This window comes from Hypanus sabinus, chromosome X2 (assembly GCF_030144855.1).
Source record: "Hypanus sabinus isolate sHypSab1 chromosome X2, sHypSab1.hap1, whole genome shotgun sequence".
NCBI classification, from domain to species: domain Eukaryota; kingdom Metazoa; phylum Chordata; class Chondrichthyes; order Myliobatiformes; family Dasyatidae; genus Hypanus; species Hypanus sabinus.
The window spans coordinates 13420361-13438901 of record NC_082739.1 but is presented as its reverse complement, the minus strand read 5'-3'; the positions used below and the strand labels follow the sequence as shown (position 1 = coordinate 13438901).

Here is an 18541-nt window from a genome sequence, read left to right as displayed (position 1 = left end):
CATTTTTTTCTCTTTACGCATGCATCTCCTTATCTCTCTTCTTTTCTTTCAGCCCCCTACCAACAAATTCTTCTCTTGCCAACAGGGTGAGGCAAAAATGCCTTATTCTGCTTTCCCCCTCAACACTCACCGGCTTCTATTTTCACTCTCTCACCATGCCTCACCGCAACCCCCTTTCGCCATCTCTGCCTTGTTCCTCTCACAGTTTTCCCCCTCTCCATTGCCCCTGACTCTCTGGGTGCCTCACCTGCCTCTTTTGTCTCTCCCCCCCCCCCACCACAGCTCTTTGGCTTCATCAATCTTAATCTCGGTCTCCCTCATTGTGTTCCGTTCCAAGGTGTGGTGACTGACCCTGCATTAAGTTTTTCCTTGCAGCTCAACCTGCCTGTTTCATTCGAGAGGTTTTGGTTGTACACCCTGTTACGAGCTGTTTGAAATTCTAGTGCAAACCAGTGTGGTCCTTTTGAAAATCATGCTTAGGTTCTTGGTGCTTTCTTTTGGTGCATCCTCTGAAGAATTTTAGTCCTCAGCCACCATCTTGTCTCCTTGTTGACAAAAGTTTGTTCTCACTTTAGGTCCAGGTCCCATGGCAGCTTTTTGGCTCCGTTACAATAGTGCACAGTTTTCGGCAGCTTTACTTTGGCTTCTGAGTCGCACTGTCTGTGCAACAGCTTGTTTCCAAGGTTACATGGCCTGTGCCGGCTGCAGGTCCCCTGTTGGTAAGCATTCAGCAACTAGGAAAACTGTGCTACTTAAAGCCGGGAAACTGCAGAGTTCTGGAGCTGTGCGGAGGATATCAGCACTGGGAAACTAAGGTTAGAAATTGCTCAGGGGGCATGAATAAGGCACTTGCACAACTGTAGTTTAAGTTGGAGTGGTTAAGGCAGAACAATTTTGGGCTAGTAAATCACCAGGCATTCACAATCTGGTTCCAGAGTGTGGTGACTCATGGAAGAGAGGTGGAGAAGGCAGGTGAAATGTGGTGTAGAGGGAAAGGTAATATTTCTCGCGTGTGTTCCTCTGGCAGTGCTGCACTCTTCAGCACGGCCCTGCTTACGGTGTAGTGGTCATCAGCTCAGCTCCACACTCATCAAAAGCCCACACACCCCTCAAGTAGTGCATTATCTAATCCATCGCATGGTGTAGTGCTACCTCCTTTTGACTCTGCAACACCCAGTACTTCCGCACCCTCCCCCCCCCACCCCCCACCAGGCCACCACCTCTGTGAGGACAGTCGCAGTGTCCTCTCAGTCTAGTACATAGTCCTCAGTGCCGGGTCCCATTCCTCCCCCTCAGCTCCCCCATCCCATATCAGGTCAGAGTCCTTCCACTCTCTGCAGTTCATTTTCCTCCTTAAATGCTGTCTGACCAGCTGAGTTTCTCCGGCATTTTGTGTGTTGCTCCAGATTTCCAGCATCTGCAGAATCTCTTAAGCCTCCATTATTGTCCCAAGAGTGAGCATCCTAGGCATTCCTCCCCACTCCCTGAGCCCTCAACACATATCTGATCAGAACCACTCCCCTCTCCACAGTCCATTTCCCTTTTTTGCTGAAGCAGGACAACTGAATCAGAGACTAGGCCTCTGTGAGCAGTCATTGCCTGTAACCTGTTTTTATGTCCCTCGCTGGATCTTGAATTCCAGTGCTCAGATGAAGACTTGAATCAGTTGCTGTGAGTACAATGCATGATCAATACTCTGCTTAATGCCACAAAAAATGGCTAACCAGCAACCTCTGCTGGATAGTATGGCCATTGTCTGGGGCAGGATTAAGCCATCCAGTCGAACACCATGAAAAGCAGTGAATATTCAGCTGAGTTAGACAGCAATGGAACCGGTAACCCACTAACCCACATTCCTCAGGCAGTGTGTGGGAATGGGCAACAGGCACCTATAGGACAGTGAACAAATTTGGACAAATAAAGTTTTAAAAATCTTTGGAAAATTATAGAGACTTAATGCTGGAGGAACTCAGCTGGCCAGACACCATCTATGGATGGTTGATATTTTGGGTTCTGGACTAATGAAATATCTCAACCCAAAATGTTGACTGTCCATTTCTTTCCATAGATATTGCCTGATCTCCTGACTTTCTCCTGCATTTTGAAAGTTGCTCTTAGAACAATAGTCTATTGGGCCGTGCCTCTAACTGTAAGGAAATATCTTCTTTTAAAAGGAGCAAGCTCCAATTTCATGTTCCAATTGGTTACAGCTTCTACACTCCACTTACTTCAAGCTGATTTATCATTCCATTGAACCAGGGCAGAACCAGGATTTATTTTCACTTGTGATAGCGTGTCCCATTACTGACCCTCATCCTGTTTTCGTGGGATTGCTGAAGCTATTTGCTTGGCTTCTGAAATACAGGTTAAGTCCCATAAATTTTGAAACCCTTGCCCCTGTTCCCATCTCCCTGGCTTTTGGCCATCTCGCTCCTCACCCCCAGAGATCTATGCCCTTCCATTTCCATGGACTGTGCCACCACGTGACTGCTTAGGGTACCTCTGGAATTTCCCTGCCTAAACCTCCTTTCTTTACCATCTTTCTGTAAGATTCTATTTTATACCTACCTACTGATGAAGATTTTGGTCACCTGACAAATACCTTTTGACAAATACCTTTGCCAATTTTGACTTCTTAAGGTCTTGTGACCCTCCTTAATACCTTAAGGTTGCTACACAAATGGAAGTTGATATTGTAAAGCTGATAAAGTCTGAGGCATGGTTTGCATTGTAATTAATAAACCTGGCAGCCAGCCTGTGTCCAGAAAAACTCAACAGCAGCAGTGAAGTTTTATAATGAGGTAATCCCATTTTCCCTCTCCATATGGTACTCCTACATTTATTCCCTCACTCATGCTTATTAATGCCTTTTATATCCTTACTGCCATTGTCCTACACAGTAGTGTAGCAGTTAGCGTAACGCTGTACAGTGCCAGCAATCGGAAAATCGGAGTTCAGTTCCTGCAGCTATCTGTAAGGGGTTTATACATTCTCCCTGTGACCAAGTGAGTTTCCTCCCACATTCTAAAGATGGACGGGTCGGAGTTAGTAAATTATGGATATGTATGTTGGCGCTGGGAGCATGGTGACACTTGCAGGCTGAACTTCCAGCTCATCTTCGGGCTTTGTTGGTCGATGAGACAAGCAATGCATTTCTCTTTGTTTCGATGGACATGTGAAAAATCAAGCTGAACTAATTATAGTCGCCAATTCACCTACTAGCAGGCCTTGGGAAGGTAGAAGGAAACCAATGAAGTCATGGGGGAAAATACGCAAACTCTGCACAGCCCAGCAGCAGACGGCAGGACTGAACCTGTGAGAGAGCATCACTTACTGTTGTACCAGCACACTGACCAATGATCAAAAAAATGAACATGGTCATGATATTTGAGAGGGTAGATGTGACAACTATTCAAATTTGTAATCAAAAGACATACAGTACTATGCAAAAGGCTTAGGTATTATATATAAAATCTGGAGTGTCTATGACTTTTGCACAATATTGTAGTAACTTTATGTATTGCATTGTACTGTTGCCACAGAACAATACAAATTTCATGATATATGTGAGTGATGATGGATCTGTTTCTGATATGTGTCTCTATTGTGGACTGAGAGAGCAGGAAGGAAACTGGGAGGGCGCAATCGTGGTGGGAAAAGGGGAAGGGAGAGGGGAGGGAAGCATCAGAGAGACATTCTTTAATGATCAGTACACCAATTGCTTGGAATCAAATGGCCTTGCCTGGTGTCTCAGGGCTGCACCCACACAGCCTTCTGTCCCTGGCTATCCTTCTCTGCCACCTGTCCCATATTGACAAACACAGTACTGGTGCAAAAGCCTTGGGCACCCTAGCTATATATACGGGTCTAAGACTTGTGCACAGTACTGTGTGCAGTCTTTCTTACAACTGAAAATCTTTGGCTCTTTCTTAGTTATGGGTCCTTTTTTGAGATCAGTGGAAAAAAAAACAAGGTAATGGTGGACAGGCATTTAAATAAAAGGGGTTGTGGGAGGAGGAAGGGTTGAAACTAGGACTAGATCGACTGTGATAATGAGTGGCAGAGCAGGGTTGAGGGGTCCACTAGCCCAATCTTCATTTCTAAGTTTTTGTCTTTGTTGGTCAGAAGTTTATTATCTCAGCCTTGGAATTAGTTATAGACCAGTGAGGTTCATGGACTTGCTTCTCTGAAGGCTATTAGTGAAACACAGTTTTAAGACGGTCAATTAACAGCAAATTAAGATTATCTTCCATATTTAACTAATTGCTTGAATCTAAAAGATCCATTTGCTATGGATAGATTTTATTTTAGAGATATCGTATGGTAACGGATCCTTCTGACCCAACAAGCCCGCACCATACAATTACACTTGTGACCAATTAAGCTACTATCCCTTATGTCTTTGTAATGTGGGAGGAAACCCATATGGTCACGGGGAGAATGTACAAACTCTTTATGGACAATGGTGGATTTGAAACCAGGGCCGCAAACACTGTAACAGCATTATGCTCACCGGTAGGCTTCCGTGATTTGAATTCCTATCTCTGAACTGCCTTTTTATTTCAAATCCAGTAATATAAAGAAACAATGAGGGCAATGTAGTTATCAATAACATTACATTGTCTGTTTGGCCTATTTGGGGGTCACTTTTGAGTCAGCCATGTCACTCTGAAAATGGAGAAAATATCCAAAGTGATGGATGAACTCAGCAGATCAAGCAGCATCTATGGAGGGAAATGGCAACTGGCATTCTGGGTTGATACCCTTCATCAGAACTGGAATGAAAGAGGGAAGAGAGCTGGTATAAAAGGCTGGTGGGAGGAGTGAAGCAAGAGCTGATGGGTAATAGGTGAATCCAGGTTAGAAGGGGACAATTAGGCAGGTGACGGAGGGGGAAGTGGGTGTGATGAGAGAAGCTGGGACATGATAAATGGAAGTGACAAAGCCGAAGAAAATGGAATCTGATGGGACAGGACAGTGAACTGGAGGTGAGGAGGAGAACTGGAGGGAGGAATATGAGGATGATAGCAGATCAAGAGGGAAGGGTTAAGGGATAGAAAAGGGGTATCAGGACCAGTGGGATGAGGGAAAATAAGGGGGGTGGCAGAGGGGAGTCTTAACTGGAAATTTGGAGAAATGCTAGCAGGGTGGAGACTGCCAAGGTGGAACATGAAGTACTGTTCCTCCAATTTGTGTCTGGCCTCAACTCTGGAAGTGGAATCATTTATAGGCTGAAATACAGTAAGAGTAGTTTTTTTTTCCCTAAATGGAACTTGTTAGAGTTTTATGACCATCTGGTAGCTTTCAATGTAATGATTTACTGTGAGAGGGTTTATTTATTGTTGAGTCATGAAACTAGGGGCTCATGATTTCAAATGTCACTGTGGAAAAGCTGTTTATTTTCAACGACAATATACCAACTTGTGGCACCAGAGTAAAACAACCATTAAGAGGCGGTATTGTTGTTTCATTCAGGAAAGGGAGGCAACGTGCCACTTGCCTGTGACTGCAGGCAAATATTATGTATTTATCTTGTAATAACATCTGGGCATCAATGTGCAATTATTGCAGTCTTGTCTGCTCTCACTCATTTTCTGCAAAAAAAATTAATAGCCCACTCAACATTATCCAACTTCATACACTCTTCCACCCTCTACCATTCATTTGCACACTTCTGTGCAAGGAACCACTTGTTAGTGGTTGGGATAAAAGTCTAGCTGAACTCTTTCCCTTTGCAAACCAGTATTTACCAAGTCCAATCACAGCAATGGCACTGAGAAGATATCAGTCACTGTCTTAATGATTGTTTTGCTGGCTGAACCCACATTATGGGGAGAAAACAGAAAGATGCAGAAGGTAAGGCAGTGTGATCAGCAAAATGGTTAACACTTTACATCAGTGACTGTTCTGACACATACTGTTACTTATTTTCTTTCCATGTGGAGAAGTTTCAGCTAGGTTGACTTTATTGACAGATTTCCAACATGAGTAGTAATTTTACTTTTATATTATCTCCTTTGGAGAGATGTCTGCTTCCAGTGTTCATCCGCTACCCATATGTTATTACGGGCCATCGGAGTGGAAGATATTGAGAGAAACTGTTCCTCCATCTGCATTGTTAAGCACTGTGTGTGTATATTCTATGTCTGTGAGCATGTCTGTTTTTGTATGTGTGTGTTGCAATACTACAATATTGTAGCTTTATTTGTCCATCTTTGGCTCTCTTTGTATGTCTAGAAGGTCTTTTTTTTTATTGCAAGCAAGCCCTGACCTGCCTATAAACATGACTCCCTCTCTCTGCAATCTGTAGATGCTGTGTTGTCTTGCAATGTAGTCTGGGATATGAGTAATCAAAATAGTTGCCTTAGTGACCAGAGGAAGCTATTCAGCTATGTTGGAAGTAATGAGCATGTTGCCTGATATCGAGAGAAGTAAGAGAAATACAAGTAGGTTTTTGTTTGTCTTGTTCGGTTTTCTTTATTCTGAACTTTGTTCTTACTGTGCCTGCTGCAACTTCTCTAATCTGTGCTATATTTCTGTAAAGTTCTGTGTTGATGTTAGAAGACTGGTTCCTGCCCTATACTGCATGATTTGTTCTCTCTGTTTACCAGTGCCAGTGTTTACTCGGGCAAGTACAGCCCGAGTTGGACTCGGAGTACTGTCCTATTGAGCACCCTCAAGGCAAACAAGAAAGATTAGATCAAATATGCTTATGTACTGTTCCAAGAAATATTCACAGGATGGATATGGCACACGCTAGATTAAGATTTAAGCACTATCAGCACTATCCCAACTGTGGTCCTAACACTAGGAATGTGCTCCCCAAGGCACTAATATTTTTCCACAGCATTTTCAGCACATTCTCTTTCCTTTGCCCCCCGTGTGTGCACTTGGCAACGTGGGAGACCTTTCCTTGATTAATCTGGTTGACAGTGAACTTCAATCCCAGGAAATGGCAGACAGCGTCTAACTTTGCCTGGCATTTGGAGAAGAAAGGTGCTGTCAGAAGGTTGGTTCACTGAACAGCAAATATTGAACCTCTAATTCCTGGATCCTACCACTTAATTTGAGTTTTTATTCTTTGGCCAGCCGCCAAGTTAGGCTGATACTGATGTGAGCAAGCAGGGCAAAGATAGCTAAGGGTTAAATTGTGAGAAGTGATTGTGTAAACTTGAGGTGATGTAATTGACATGCTTGATGCTTAAAAGGATTTGTTACAGTAGTTTAATAAAAAGTGCTTCTTCTGATGAATATTTTAGTGTGGGAATCAGAAGCACTGCTGTAATGATGGGTCTGTTGACTGCTCAATATGTCAAACTAAAGCTGATATCCTCCTTTGTCCATTTTTATCCTGTGGTACTTGAAATGTCGCTAGTGTCAGGCATGTATTAGTTTGTAGTATCTGCTCAAAGCTGAGGGTTCAAATCCTACTTGAAGAGAACATAAAAATCTCGGCTGACGTGCCTGTCTATCCAAGGGTATGTTGCTCTGACATCAGTACCCATCAACTCAAATGTTCAATGAAAGCTTGTTATGCCTTCTCAGACAGGCTGGACAGATTTCACAGCACCACGCCAGGAAATGCTGGGGAATTATCTACATGGCTCTGGGCATGTGCCCTCACTTGACATCACGCATGAAATAAATGGTATTATTGTTTAAGCAGTTGGCTGCCATGTTCCTGCAGTTGCGATAAACTTCTCACTGTTTGTAATTGGATGGAAAGTGTTGAAAAAAGCCATATAAATTTACAGGTTTTTTTTAGTATTTGAAGGGTTATTCCAACACATAGAGGCACATTTGCTCGGAGTAGGGTAGTCCCTTTACTATAACTGAAAGAGTTAGAAACACCTCGCTTCGTTCCTGGAGTTCTGAGTGTAACAGTGGCCATTTGAATATAGTCATTTTGAAACTTTACATACACTTCCCTTTCATAGTAAGTATGCATATCAAGGATATTTGAAAAAACTGTCCTGTCCCGACTCTGTAAGCAAAATGCAGTCTGCTGCATATTCCTTCTTCCTCCTGTTTATCTTTCCTCTCTGGCTGCTTTATTTCTCAGTGTGGATTTTTTCTTATTAAGAAGCTTACTGTGTTTTAATGGGTAGCTTTCCCTCACCTGAGTCAAGTCCTTCAGGGTACAAGATCCACTTCAGATTCTTGTATGCGTAATCCAGAGTAACATTCCCAATGATTTACTGCAGATACTGGAAATCTGAAACATTAAAAACAGAAACTGCTGGAAATGTATAGTAGGCCAGGTGGCATCTGTGGATAGAAAAACAGAGATGATTTTTTGGGCTTTGTCAGAATTACTCTGAAAGATAGAGGGGATGAATAACTAGTTTTAAGTTGCAAAGAAGGTGATTGGAGGATTGGATAGAACAAGGGTGGTGAAATGAGACCAGATCAAATGGGTTAGAGAGGTATTTAAAGTCTAACTGTGCTTTTTTGTCTGAATTCTGTGTTGCTGTCTAGTCCAGCAGTGCAAGCTGTATTCACGTGGGAGGGAAAATTGAAGCAAAGTCACAAATGACTGACTTACAGTAGGAACAGCCAGTTCTAATACAGACTGAGAAACTAATTTACCTAAAGTTGATGAATGTGTGTGGTACAGTAGATTAGAAGGAATGCAACTCAATCACGGCTTCATCGGAAAGACCATTCAGGTCCTTGGATGGTGAGCAGGGAAGAGGCAATAGGTATTGCATCTCTCTCAGTTGTACAGGGAGGTGCCTTAAGATAAAGTGCAATTCATGAGGGTGGAACTTGTACCAGGGAGTCACAAAGGGAATAGTGAATGCTGAAAGAAGAGAGGAGAAATAGGTGTCTGGTGATGGAATCCTTTTAGCTCGCGGCAAGTTTAGAGAAGATTGACCTTTGGAATACTGAGGCTGGTAAGTTGAAGACCAGGGAAATTCTGTCCTTGCCTTGTCCACGAGAAGAGGTGTGAGAGCTGAAGGGCAAGAAATGTGCTTTTTTTTTCAAGGGCTCTGTCCACTAAGATCGTTGAGAAGTCACGTGCAGATATCTCAGCACTGTGTCTGCCCACCCAAATCCTCGGGGCCTCTCTCACCACCTGGTGTTGCTGTCTCCTCCCTCTCTCTGTTTGGATGCACACACTCCTCAGCCCAGAGCTTTCATAATGGTAACTAGCAACCGGTATTGAGTGTTCCAGTTATCCAGCTGGCCACACCAGTAGTTGCGGAGGGGTCTGTGGTTTGTCAACACATCTGTGCTCTCCACGGTGACTAGGGTGTGGTACTGAGTCTAACATCTCAGCACCAAGTGTCTGATATCCGCAATCTCGGGCAGCCTAGATTAACTATACAAATTAAGGTATGATTCTTAGCAGATATCTGGCACAGTGGCGCTGCCAGTAATGTATGTACATTTGTCTTTCACATGTTCTCTCTCCCCCCTTCTTGTCTCCCTCTCACTTAAGCTGCAATTGCATTTGTGCTCTTGTTTCTTGTTTCAGATGTCAGTGTACTGATGTAGTTCTGGTTGCTGCAATTCTTCATTTGGCTGTCAGGGGGAGCTCTTCCCTCACTTTTATTCAGAAATGGCCACATAATTGTTCAGCAGGCAAACAGTCTCCAGCTGACTACATCTATGCGGACCCATTTTGCCCATATACAGAAATCCCATGCTGCATGATATCTTTCTATGGCTTTGCCTATTAAAGGCTCTGACTAAATACCTTTTAAATGTGGTATTTGTATCTGATTTCACCACCCTCTCTGGCATGACATGGGAAAATCTATGCCATTTATAATCTGATATACATACCCTCTGTCAGGCCACCTCTCAGACAACTTCTCTATAGGGAAGACGAGCTCAACCTATCGAGTCTCCCCCTGTAGCTAAAGCCATTGCAGTATACTGACCACAAGGGGAATGGGTGAACAGCACTTGACATGAAGTAGGATACTGGCAGCAGAATTTTAGAAGAGCTCAAGTCTAAGTTTTTTTTAGCCAGAAGGTGGTTGTTCTGTGAAATTCTTTGCCACAGATGGCTGTGGAGGCCAAGTAATTGAGTATGTTTAAAGCAGAGATTATTGATTAGTAAGTGTGTTAAAGGTAACAGGGTGAAGGCAAGAGAACAGGGTTGAGAAGGATAATAAATCAGCCATGTTGGACTGGCAGAACAGATTCAATGGGCTGAATGTACTAATTCTGCTCCTGTTTCTTATGGTCTTAAGGAAGGTGGGTGGTGGGAGTTAAGTGTGAGAAAGTGGGAGTTGCTCAGCCTGCAAACACAATGAAAGGTTTCAGCAATAGATGACTGTGGTCATTTTAAGAATAGGTGAATTAGCAAAGGTTGTTCTGTGATAGACAATGTCAGCTCATCTGAGTGAAGCAATATTCAGAAATTGCATCTAGTGTTGTTCAGTTCAGATGGTGCCAGGAGAGGGTTGGAATTGCTGACTAGTGGGATTAACAAAATACTCCAACTTCTTATGAGGTATAAAACCCATTCAAACCATGTGTTAGAGAAGTTGATTAGGTGAAGGGATAAAGCAAATAGACCAAGTGGATCACCAAGTCATTCTGTATACTCGAATGTTCTCTTCAAAATAGAAGGTTTGTCCCAGCAATCTTACTCCAATGTCAGTGTGAAATTTAAGGAACTCCAATAAAAGATCACAAGAATGGTGCAGTTCAGAAACCCTCACTTGCTACAGACTGTGTCAGAAGTTTTCATATTAGTTTGGGGATGTGGGCATCATTGTTTGCCCATTCCTAATTGCCTTACGACTGAGAGGCTTGTTAGGGCCTATCACAGGCTGATTGAAAGTAAATGCTTTAGTTCAGGGGTGATGCAAAAGTCAGGTTGAAGAATGACTGTAGTTTTTTCCTTGAAAGAAATATAGTGATGGTTTTTAACAGCAATCTGGTAGTTACATGGTCCCTGTTGGCCTGTTCATTTCCAGGTTTAGTAAATTATTTGATTTGGAGTTCCCCATCAGCTATGATAAGGTTGGTGAGGCCCTGTGAGGGAATTACTGGGTAGGTCTCAGTACCTCTGTGCTTTGTAGTGCTCTAAGTCTGTCATAATGATGCAGAAAAATACCCCAATCAAGGTACACGATGATGGGTATTACCCAGGGAGCTATAGCATGATCTGCACTGTGTAAATATTGGTCTCTGTACAAGAGGATAAGGGTGGGAGTGGGGGCAGTGAGGGGAAAACACTCTAAATGCCTGACGTGTATTTCTTTCACCCACAGTAAATGCCAAGTGTGGCCTTTTGTGTGAGGCCGAGCTGGACATGTCACGCGTCTCATCGTCCGCGACCAAGCGAATCGGGAGCTACTCAAGCAGCACGTTCACCAGTCCCCACTATGTCTCCTCATACCATGGCTACAACCCCAGTCTGGGCAGTGCCTATACAGACAAGGACAAACTCATCTACAAGCCAGTGTACACCAGCTGCGTCCCCCGCATCAACTCTGGGAGGGCAGCAAACAAATATGCTCTGGAGGTCGATCGGGGTCGGCAACTGCCTCGCCCTGAGGTTTTCAGCAGGCGCAGCGAGAGCTTGAGCCGGGCCCCCTTCAAGGCCTCTCCCAGCAGCTTAAGTGGTGGATACTCCACCAATTACAGCATAGGGAGCAGCCATTCCACGTACACCTCACCTGGATGGCCCCTGAGTCGCAGAAAGTCCATCAGCCAGACAGACTTGAACCGGGACCTGCTGAACCTCCACATGGTGGACACCTACCAGATAAACACTGTGAAGAGCCCCACACTCTCTCGGCATGAGGTGGACTTGCACCAGGGGTCCCGCAGGAGTGATATTGCAGACCCTTACTACACCAAGGGATCTGGTGCTTATGCCCTGCCCCGCAGCATGACGCAGGAGACCATAACTGCTTCCTTCAAGAGCACGGACCGCTTCAACGCAGCGTGGGAGAGGAGCGGGAGCAGCAGCAGTTGTGGGTCGCCCGTCCGAGAGACACCAGTAAGTTCGGGGTCAGCATGAGGGTCACGGTCAAACTGATGATTGGATGTGATCTTATTTTATATTTTTTGAGTATGTATCCGAATTCCCCTTTGAATTCCAGATTATGGTTTAAGTGTCCCCTGTAAGGAGATGACATCATCAGGAGGAAAGCTTACAAGTTTGTAAATGAACATTTTGTTCAACGGTTTACAGAATGCATTATGATACAGGTTTCTGAAGGTAGTGTTCCTATGAAACCTTTCGTAAGCCGAAATGGTGTAAAGCAAAGAAGCAATTACCATCCATTTATATGGGAAAAATTTTTGAGCATTGCCAGACCCAAAAAATGACCTACCAAATCATACTAAATAACACATAAAATTTAAAATAACTCTAAACATATAGTAAAAGCAGGAATGATATGATAAATACACAGAAAATATGAAGTAGAAATAATGTATGTACAGTGTAGTTTCACTTACCACAATCAGGAAGACAGCGAGCACACTGGAAGGTTCACACAATTTTCTATCATATTTTTGTAAGCACACAAAACATCCTGCAAACCTGCGCTGAACCTACGTGCCCTTTCAAAATTAAGATCATACTTTACTGCAATCATTGCAGCACTGCCAATCACAGCGAAAATCTCACGCAGTTGAAAGCTATGGCCGCTTGAACCTGAAATGCTGAGAGCAAAACAAATGCTGAACACTATTTTCACTTTTCTCCACTCTCGCTGATCAGGGTACACGCTGCCTCTATAACGGCTCACTGCAAAACAAACTCTGAACGCTATTTTCGCTTTTCTCCACTCCCACTGCTCAGAGTGAGTGCTGCTTCTATAATGGCTGGCTGCAAAGCAAACGCTAAATGCTATTTTCGCTTTTTGGCCACTCTCGTTGCTCGGGGTGCGCGCTGCCTCTATAATGGCTCGCTGCAAAACAAACACTGAGCGCTATTTTCACTTTTTACCACTGTTGTTGCTCAGAGTGCACATTGCCTCTATAATGGCTCGCTGCAAAACAAACACTGAGCGCTATTTTCACTTTTTACCACTGTTGTTGCTCAGAGTGCACATTGCCTCTATAATGGCTCGCTGCAAAACAAACACTGAGCGCTATTTTCACTTTTTACCACTCTCGCTGCTCAGAGTGCGCGCTGCCTCTATAACATCTTGCTGCAAAACAAACGCTAAACGCTATTTTCACTTTTCGTCTTTTTTCATATACCAATGTCTGTCATTTATTACAATTTAATGATTGGTCGTCAAGTGCTTCCCTTCCTCAACAGGGCTTTGGCCTTGCAGCTGGCACATGGACAATCAAAACATAGCCCAATTTAAAGAATATCTTTGATTTTTTAAAATTATTCCATTGACTTACCTTCAGTGCCTGAATTGTCTGTGGTTTCTTATCCCTAATTGAGGAAATTGTGTTCCAGGATCCAAAGAAGTTCCCAATATATGGTTGTCTTCACTGTGGCCTCAATGTTGTGCCTGAAAGCTTGATCAACTAGAGCAAACAAAAGAATCGTCAGCAAGTGTTGATCGTGTAATCCATAGCAGTGCCATACTGCATGCCCAGCTGAATGTGTGGAGATATATTTATTTTTATAAATAAAAAGCAGGACACAAAACAGGGTAGAATGGATTATCTATCAAGGACAAGTGAGTGTTCCTGTGCATGTGAATACATCCTGGTCTGCTAACCAAAGATCAAAAGAGAAATATAGCCCATTCAATAATATTTATTTCAGAACTAATCCCATCTGCATATGCCATCCAAATTAAATATCTGTCTCCTGTCTGCCCCACCACATCCATCAGTCAAAGTTGACTTTATTGTCCCCTGCACAAGTACAAAGAAAAACTTAATTGAAGCAACATCGTAGGCACATAGTGTCATTAACTGAGCATTCACAAAGAAATCATGAGTTAAATGTCAATTATTCACAACTTTTACACGAAAGAACCCAATTAAAAAGTTGTTTAAAAGTCTGTTTTAGTGCAGAGTGATCAAAGTGGTCATAGTTCTCCTGCACTAGGGTTATGATTAGGGTTATGCATGTTAGTCCAAGCATTGAAGGATTGAAGGGAAGTGGCTGTGCTTGATCCTGGTGGTGTGGCTCTAAGAACTCCTCCACCTCCTACCCAATGGTACTCTCTGCCTGTGTGGTGATACCCCACTGACCTATTCCATAATGTTATGTTTCGATCGCTTAAACCAGTTCTTGAACAGACAAGTAATCCAAACCAGTGTCATGTGTGAAACTGGGGAGATTGGTATTCATTGCTGAGGGATTTAATGTGAGAATTGTGCAGAATATGAGGCGCCGCTGTATGTTGCGTTTAGCAAGACGCTATTACAGCTTGGCGCATTCCAGAGTTTGAAATTCAATTCCGGCAACGTCTGTAAGGAGTCTCTGTACGTCCTTCCCATGGAATGGGAGGGTTTCCCTCGAGTGCTCCAGTTTCCTCGCACAGTCCAAGGATGTACCGAGTAGGTTATTTAGTCATTTTAAATTGTCCTGTGATTAGGTTAGGGTTAAATCAGTGATGTGGGGTTGCTGGGGTGGTGTGGCTTGAAGGGTTTGGAAGGCCTACTCCACACTGTATTGCTAAATAAATAAGTATTATCTATCTGTGGAGAGAATAATAAATAGTTAATGTACAATAAGTAGAAATGGGTGGTCAGAAAGACCTGTTTCCATGCTGTATGACTGTGCCTACGACATATGTCAGTAATAATAAACTTGATTCTTTTCTGAGGCATTACTCCGAAAATCAGAGTCTGAAGAAGCCAGAGTTGTCCTCCTTGAGCAGTTGGTCTTCAAGAGATATTATGGATATGTCAGATGGGTCATAGGTAATCAACCATGGTAATGTGGCAGATGGTGGAATTCCACACCTCAAGATTTAACTGTTCATGGAAAGATATGCCATTGTTCAGTCAGAGTTCAGAGTGCTGGATTGAATTGCCCTGTTTTTCATGTAGGCCTGTGCAATCTTTAAAAACCACCTGAGAAGTTACAGAAGAACAAATGAACCTCTTACCTGCACAATGGCACCTCAGTGGTATAGCACTACTGTCAGCCTGCTTTACAGGTTTGAGCATGGTGACCTGTGTGTTCTAACATGGAGACAAGTGATGCCCAAAGAACCAGCCCTCCAGATCGTACCCCCGACCATGGAGCTGGGAGAGTGACCGTATGTGTGCGACATAAAGGCCTTATCTAGCTTGTTTCCGTTGTCCGGATCTGTTCCACATTCCAGGCAATCACTCACCTGCCAGTAATGGCCTTGCATGAATTAAGCATTCAGCTGTGCCTCCAGCACGCTATCTGATGAATCTAAAACAGCTACCGTTTCTCATTAGCAGAGAGGAAAAGGATATGGGTTTGACCGGCAGGACGTTACAATGTCACTGCATGTTCCCAACACTGACTTGAATACTGGATTAAGATGTAGCGCCTCGAACCGGTCCCGTTCACTCCTTTCAATGCATCCTGTTTTTATTGCCTTGATCAGAAAGGAACAGAAGAAAGGTATTAGCACCTTGAGTCTGTTCCATCATTCATTTAGATAATGACCTCACTCTGTTTTCCCAGCATTGTCTCTTGATAACCTGTTGTCAGTTTCAGACTTTAGATCTCCAGCACGTCCACAGCATTCACAGAGTGGAAAAATACTTCCAACCCCAAACTAAATAGCTGTCGAGCAAAACGCTGGAGGAACTCAGCAGGCCAGGCAGCATCTATGGAAATGAATAAACAGTCGATGTTTCAGGCCGAGACCTTCTTCAGGACTGGAAAGGAAGGGGAAGATGTCTGAATAAAAAGGTGGAGGGAGGGGAAGGAGGATAGCTAGAAGGTGATAGGTGAGAAAGATGAAGGACTGGAGAGGAAGGAATCTGATAGGAGAGGAGAGTGGACAATAGGAGAAAGGGAAGGAGGAAGTGGGCCCAGGAGGAGGTGATAGGCAGGTGAGAAGAGGTAAGCGACCAGAGTGGGGAATTGAAGAAGGTTTGAAGAAGAATTGAAGGGGGAAGGATTTTTTTTAATTGGAAGGAGAAATCAATGTTCATGCCATCAGGTTGGAGGCTACCCAGATGGAATATAAGATGTTGCTCGTCCACCCTGAGGGTGACCTCATCTTGGCACAAGAGGAGGCCATGGACCGACATGTCAGAACAGGAATGGGAATTGGAATTATAATGTTTGGCCACTGGGATTTCCAGAAGGAGCAGAGGTACACGATGAAGCGCTCCCCCAATTTACGACGGACCTCACTAATGTAAAGGAGGCCGCATTAGGAGCACCGGACATGATAGACAAAGGTGAGCTGTTGCCTCACCTGGAAGGACTGTTTGGGGCCCTGAATGGAGGTGAGTGAGGAGGGGAATGGGCAGGTGTAGCACTTTGGCCATTTGCAGGGATAAATGCTGGGAGGGAGATTAGTGAGAAGGGACGAATGGACAAGGGACATCATAGAGGGAGCAATCCCTGTGGAAAGGGGAACTCTATTACTGTTAAGGCAACAGGAAGATGGGTGAACGCAGATGTCCAGGAAGTGGAGATGCAAGTGAGGGCAGCATCTATGGTGGAGGAAGGGAAACCACATTCTTTGAAGAAGTAGGGTGTCTCTCATGTCCTTGAAAGGAAAGCCACATTCAGGGAACTGGTGCAGCAGAGATGAAGGAACTGAGAAAAGAGAATAGCATTTTTACAGGAGACAGGGTGGGAAGGGATATAGTCAGGAATGGCTAAGTGAATTTAAGGGCAAGGTGGAAACTGGAGATAAAGTTGATGAAATTGACAAGTTCAGCATGGGGCATGAAGCAGCACCAATGCAGTTGTCAATGTAGCAGAGGAAGAGTTGGGGAGCATTACTGGGAAAGGCTTGGAACATGGACTGGTCAATGTAGCCAATGAAGAGGCAGGGATAGGTGGGGCCCATGGCTACCACTAGAGTATAGAGAAAGTGGGAGAAGCCAAAAGAAAAGTTGTTCAGGGTGAGGACTAGCTCAGTCTTAATTCTGCAAGGGAGGGGAGATGGGAAAAGGATGAGTTGGTCTGGCTGACACACTTAAACTTTCCAGTAGAGGCCGCTATTATTGCACTGAGGAGTGTGAAACTGCTTATTTTTGGTTGATTTTTTTTCCCCTGTACTTTCACAGGGAAATAACTGTGGGGAATTTAACAAAAATCCTTCTTCAATGCTAATACATTGAAGCCTGTAAAGGTAAAATTACTTGTTCATACAGAAACCCCTCATTCCACTCACAGTATTCACTTGTGTTAGTCCATTTTCCTCAAAGTTCACAACTCAAAAAGGATGGGTTAACTATAAGTATGTCCCTCCTGATGTTAATCCTGCTCCCTCAAGTACCCTGTTTCATTAACTGTATCTCTACTGATGTCAATCAGCTTTCTTTTTTTTAGCCTTACCCATCAGCCCCATTTCACTGTTCATTGCAACTCTCTGCCTCTATTGTCTCACCTCTCCACTCCCCTTGCATATTTCATCAGAAGAAAACCTTCAGTTACATTTTATTTTGGCTTTAGGTGACCCAAAGAGTTCAAAACTAATGACTGGAGTTGCCCTTTTGTCGCAGGTGTCCTGGCTAAATGAGACGGAGCTTGTGGTTTCCAGGTCCTGTCAGACTGGACTGCCTTCAGCTGGAGATTCTCCAGTGAAATCCTGTGACCGAGTTCCCTCCTTTTTATTCACTATGAAAGATTGAACTCAATGTACCAGAAAGCTTTAAAACAAACAAGGGTTGAGAGTGGTAATCACTTAATTGGATCGCTGCCAGGTGTCCTAACTATTTGTATTTCCGCTGGGCTGAGCATGGCTTTCTGTCTTTTACTGTGAAGTGTCCAGAGCACTGTGGTGTTTGTAAATACGGAGTCCGGTCTTCACGTACACAAGCAATGGAGGAGACTAATTATGGAAAACTTAAAAAGCCATTTGGGATCCTTGGCTTTAGATATAGAGATATGCAGTACAAAAGCAAGGAAGTTCTGTCATTAAACAACCTCAGCAGGAATGAATTTTTAGCACCACACTTCAGGAAGGATGTAGAGATTTACTAAAATGGAACCAGTGACATTGGTTTCATCTAAGTGGAGAGATGAGAGAACCTAGTGTTCCTATATTTCAAGTGATTACACTGTAAAATCTCTTGGGCTACCCTAAAAGGGATGTGAAAAGTGGTCATAGAAATACATCTTTTTAAAGAGGTTAAGGGATGTGACAGAGCTGGTCATGATTATTTGCTGAATATGGCAAAATTATTTCCAGTGGCAAGATGGTTATTGATTACAGATTTAAATTATATGGCAAAAGAAGCAGAAGAGTGGAGAAAATTTTTACCTGCAGCAACTTGTAATCTTGAAATGCACTTAAAGAGGTGATGGAAACTTTCAGGTAGGGCTAAATATTTTTTTTAAATCACAATTAATTGCTAGGTTTAAAAATGAGTCATATTGCTAGTACTATAAACAATAATATACTAATATTTTTCAAGTATCTATCATAGACTGTTTTGCCTTCATAACCTCTAATAATGTAACTTAAAAGTTACAAAT

At 43.4% G+C, this 18541-nt stretch overlaps 1 protein-coding gene and 1 long non-coding RNA gene across 6 annotated transcripts in view; one reads left to right on the top strand and one right to left on the bottom strand.

Moving 5' to 3' along the window:
- LOC132385164 (uncharacterized) overlaps positions 1-15147 on the bottom strand; it is a 32396-nt gene extending 17249 nt beyond the window's left edge. Inside the window, exons 1-3 of the long non-coding RNA XR_009509101.1 lie at positions 15006-15147; positions 13336-13464; positions 8120-8215 (exon numbers count right to left, since the gene is read on the bottom strand). This is a non-coding gene — a long non-coding RNA (uncharacterized LOC132385164). The remainder of the gene's footprint in view (positions 1-8119; positions 8216-13335; positions 13465-15005) is intronic.
- The window catches only part of LOC132385161 (ubiquitin carboxyl-terminal hydrolase 2-like), a 133261-nt gene that overhangs the window by 53567 nt on the left and 61153 nt on the right, over positions 1-18541 (top strand). The window contains exons 1-2 of one of the 5 annotated variants that reach the window (XM_059956990.1): positions 674-719; positions 11235-11968. In XM_059956990.1, coding sequence (XP_059812973.1) covers positions 689-719; positions 11235-11968 — 765 coding nt within the window. In that variant the 5' untranslated portion in view covers positions 674-688. Of the gene's footprint in view, positions 1-673; positions 720-796; positions 816-6366; positions 6447-11234; positions 11969-18541 lie in introns of those variants that run through there. The other 4 variants (XM_059956994.1, XM_059956992.1, XM_059956991.1 and 1 more) reach the window with 4 other exon arrangements.